The sequence below is a fragment of the Haliaeetus leucocephalus genome, unplaced genomic scaffold (assembly GCF_000737465.1).
Source record: "Haliaeetus leucocephalus isolate CR32 unplaced genomic scaffold, Haliaeetus_leucocephalus-4.0 Scaffold140, whole genome shotgun sequence".
In the NCBI taxonomy this organism is placed as follows: Eukaryota; Metazoa; Chordata; class Aves; order Accipitriformes; family Accipitridae; genus Haliaeetus; species Haliaeetus leucocephalus.
Window position 1 is genome coordinate 13,204,168 of NW_010972576.1, and position 2,111 is coordinate 13,206,278.

The window sequence follows — 2,111 nt, forward strand, 5'->3', positions numbered from 1 at the left end:
TTAATCATCCTCCTCCTCTTCATCATCCTCAACGTCTTCCTCATCGTCTTCTTCCTCCGCTGCAGCTAAGGCTTCTTCCTTCGCAGCCTTGAAAGCCAGTTCCTCCTCCAGAGTGGGGTCTCTTGTCTCTGTGATTTCTGGCCCGCTGGGGTATTCTGCTTGCACTGGCGGAGGCAGTGTGGGAGTGTGGTTCTCCGGACTGTATTTGTGACCCCAGCCAAAGTAGATATTATCAAATTTCCTGAGAAAGAAAAGTGAAAGATGGCACATTCTCCCCCCGACAAAACATCGGTGGAGATATTGTCAAGGTTATCCTTACTCTGCTGTGCAAAAAGTCACTGTGGTGCAGATATCCTATAACTGAAGTGTTTAGAAGACAGCACCTCTTTTTAGCTGCTGTAACTGTTAAGACATCTTCCACTTAAAAATCTCCAAATGCTAAAATGATGAAGGCTGTATGTACTCTGTCACTGCAGTGTATTGCAATATGACTCCAACTTCACATTGGTAACATAGCCCCGTTTCTGACCCCAACTCCAGTGCCCATTTAAAAGCACATAGAGGTAATGACTGTACCATGTGCAGTGGAAATGAACGAACATTAGAACCACAGAATGTAGCTGTTTTTTGTAAAAAGTACCGCAGACTCAAGAATATAGGTTTTAAATCAAGGACTGTGCCCAAATACTAACTGGATATTTACTTCCATTAACTTTATACTAGCCTTTCCAATGATTATTACGGTTGCTGTGCACATTTAAGTGGCCTTCTCCATCAGTCTCTGGAATAGTTAGAATTCAGTCAATGAATTAATAATAAAGCAACTTTGACTTCATTATACAGGTATCTGTGTTTAGCATTCACAGTCTGTGTTGTAATCATGCCAACTAGGTACTCACCTCCCAGATGCAAAGGCATATGCTCCGGGCCATCGGTTAGACTGGAGGATTGCAACAGCATATTGCGGGATCAGGTTTGTAGAAGGCTGAGCTGTCCAAGCAGGGATGTTTTGAATTCCTGGAGGCAGCCAAACACACACAGTCTATGAATAAATTGACTTATGAACCTCTACAAAGTATTTAAGACTGAGCTACAAGACTTTCACAGAATTCAAGCAATGGTTATATTAAGTTGCATATTAGAAGAGCTAGAAGTCAGAAACAAGACATGTAGGCACTGTATTCAAACAGGTGTTTTAGATGTATGGGTAGGTAGCACAGGAACACTAATAGAGCCATGTACGGAAAAGATCATGCTTCTGAAATTCAGTAGTACTCACCACTGTTTCGTTTGCCAAGGACTTTATATCACTTATGGATAAATTACATAGTTTTATTTCACCTTGATTAAAGAATGGAGAGTAGGAAAATAATTTACTATTGATGTAATCTAATATTCAGGTTCCCATATGCCCATGATTTACTGCAGTAATGCACTACAGGATCTAAATTTTTACTTGTATATCTGTGCATATGTGTATGTATATATGTTTATTTATTTACACATGCACACTTTTTTTAACCTAAACAGATATGGAAAAATAGCTGAATGTATTTCATGTAGTGAGCTGTCTTGAACTTGCAGTAGCCTGGCAAGTCTGAGGTATTTTTTCTCTTCATTCTCAACAAGACTGTTAACTAGTAAACCAAATTATTTCAGTTTTAATGTCAATACTGTTAACCATTTTGCTTTTGATCAATTTTGTAAAAGAATGTGCTTAACCTACAGGAGCAAACTATATTGCTCCATGAAGCATCGGAGTCCTATATCTTCAAATATTTACTACCTAAATGCCAACATTCCTAGTGGCTCTCTATCAAAAACTTCATATTCCATGAAGAGTACCTTCATCTTCAGAGAGTGGAGTGAGAAGAGGTGGTCCTATTTCTTGCTGTAGTTCATCTGGCTCCTCTGCTTTCTCCTCTTCATCTTCATCTTCTTCTTCTTCCTCTGATTTTTGGAAAGGATTAAGCCAAACACAGCGACCCTATAATTGACATGGTAAAATAATAAATACATGTAACAATCACTGAAAGAATGCAAGCCATTTAAAACAATGGGCTCAGGCACATGCACACACAGTTGGGGGCGGGGGGGGGGGGGAAAAAAAA

At 39.5% G+C, this 2,111-nt stretch overlaps 1 protein-coding gene across 1 annotated transcript in view; it reads right to left on the reverse strand.

Moving 5' to 3' along the window:
• The window catches only part of LOC104827796 (radial spoke head protein 4 homolog A-like), a 6,675-nt gene continuing 4,564 nt past the window's right edge, over positions 1 to 2,111 (reverse strand). Inside the window, exons 4-6 of the mRNA XM_010561048.1 lie at positions 1,846 to 1,987; positions 900 to 1,017; positions 1 to 241 (exon numbers count right to left, since the gene is read on the reverse strand). Of these exons, the coding sequence (XP_010559350.1) occupies positions 1 to 241; positions 900 to 1,017; positions 1,846 to 1,987 (501 nt within the window). The remainder of the gene's footprint in view (positions 242 to 899; positions 1,018 to 1,845; positions 1,988 to 2,111) is intronic.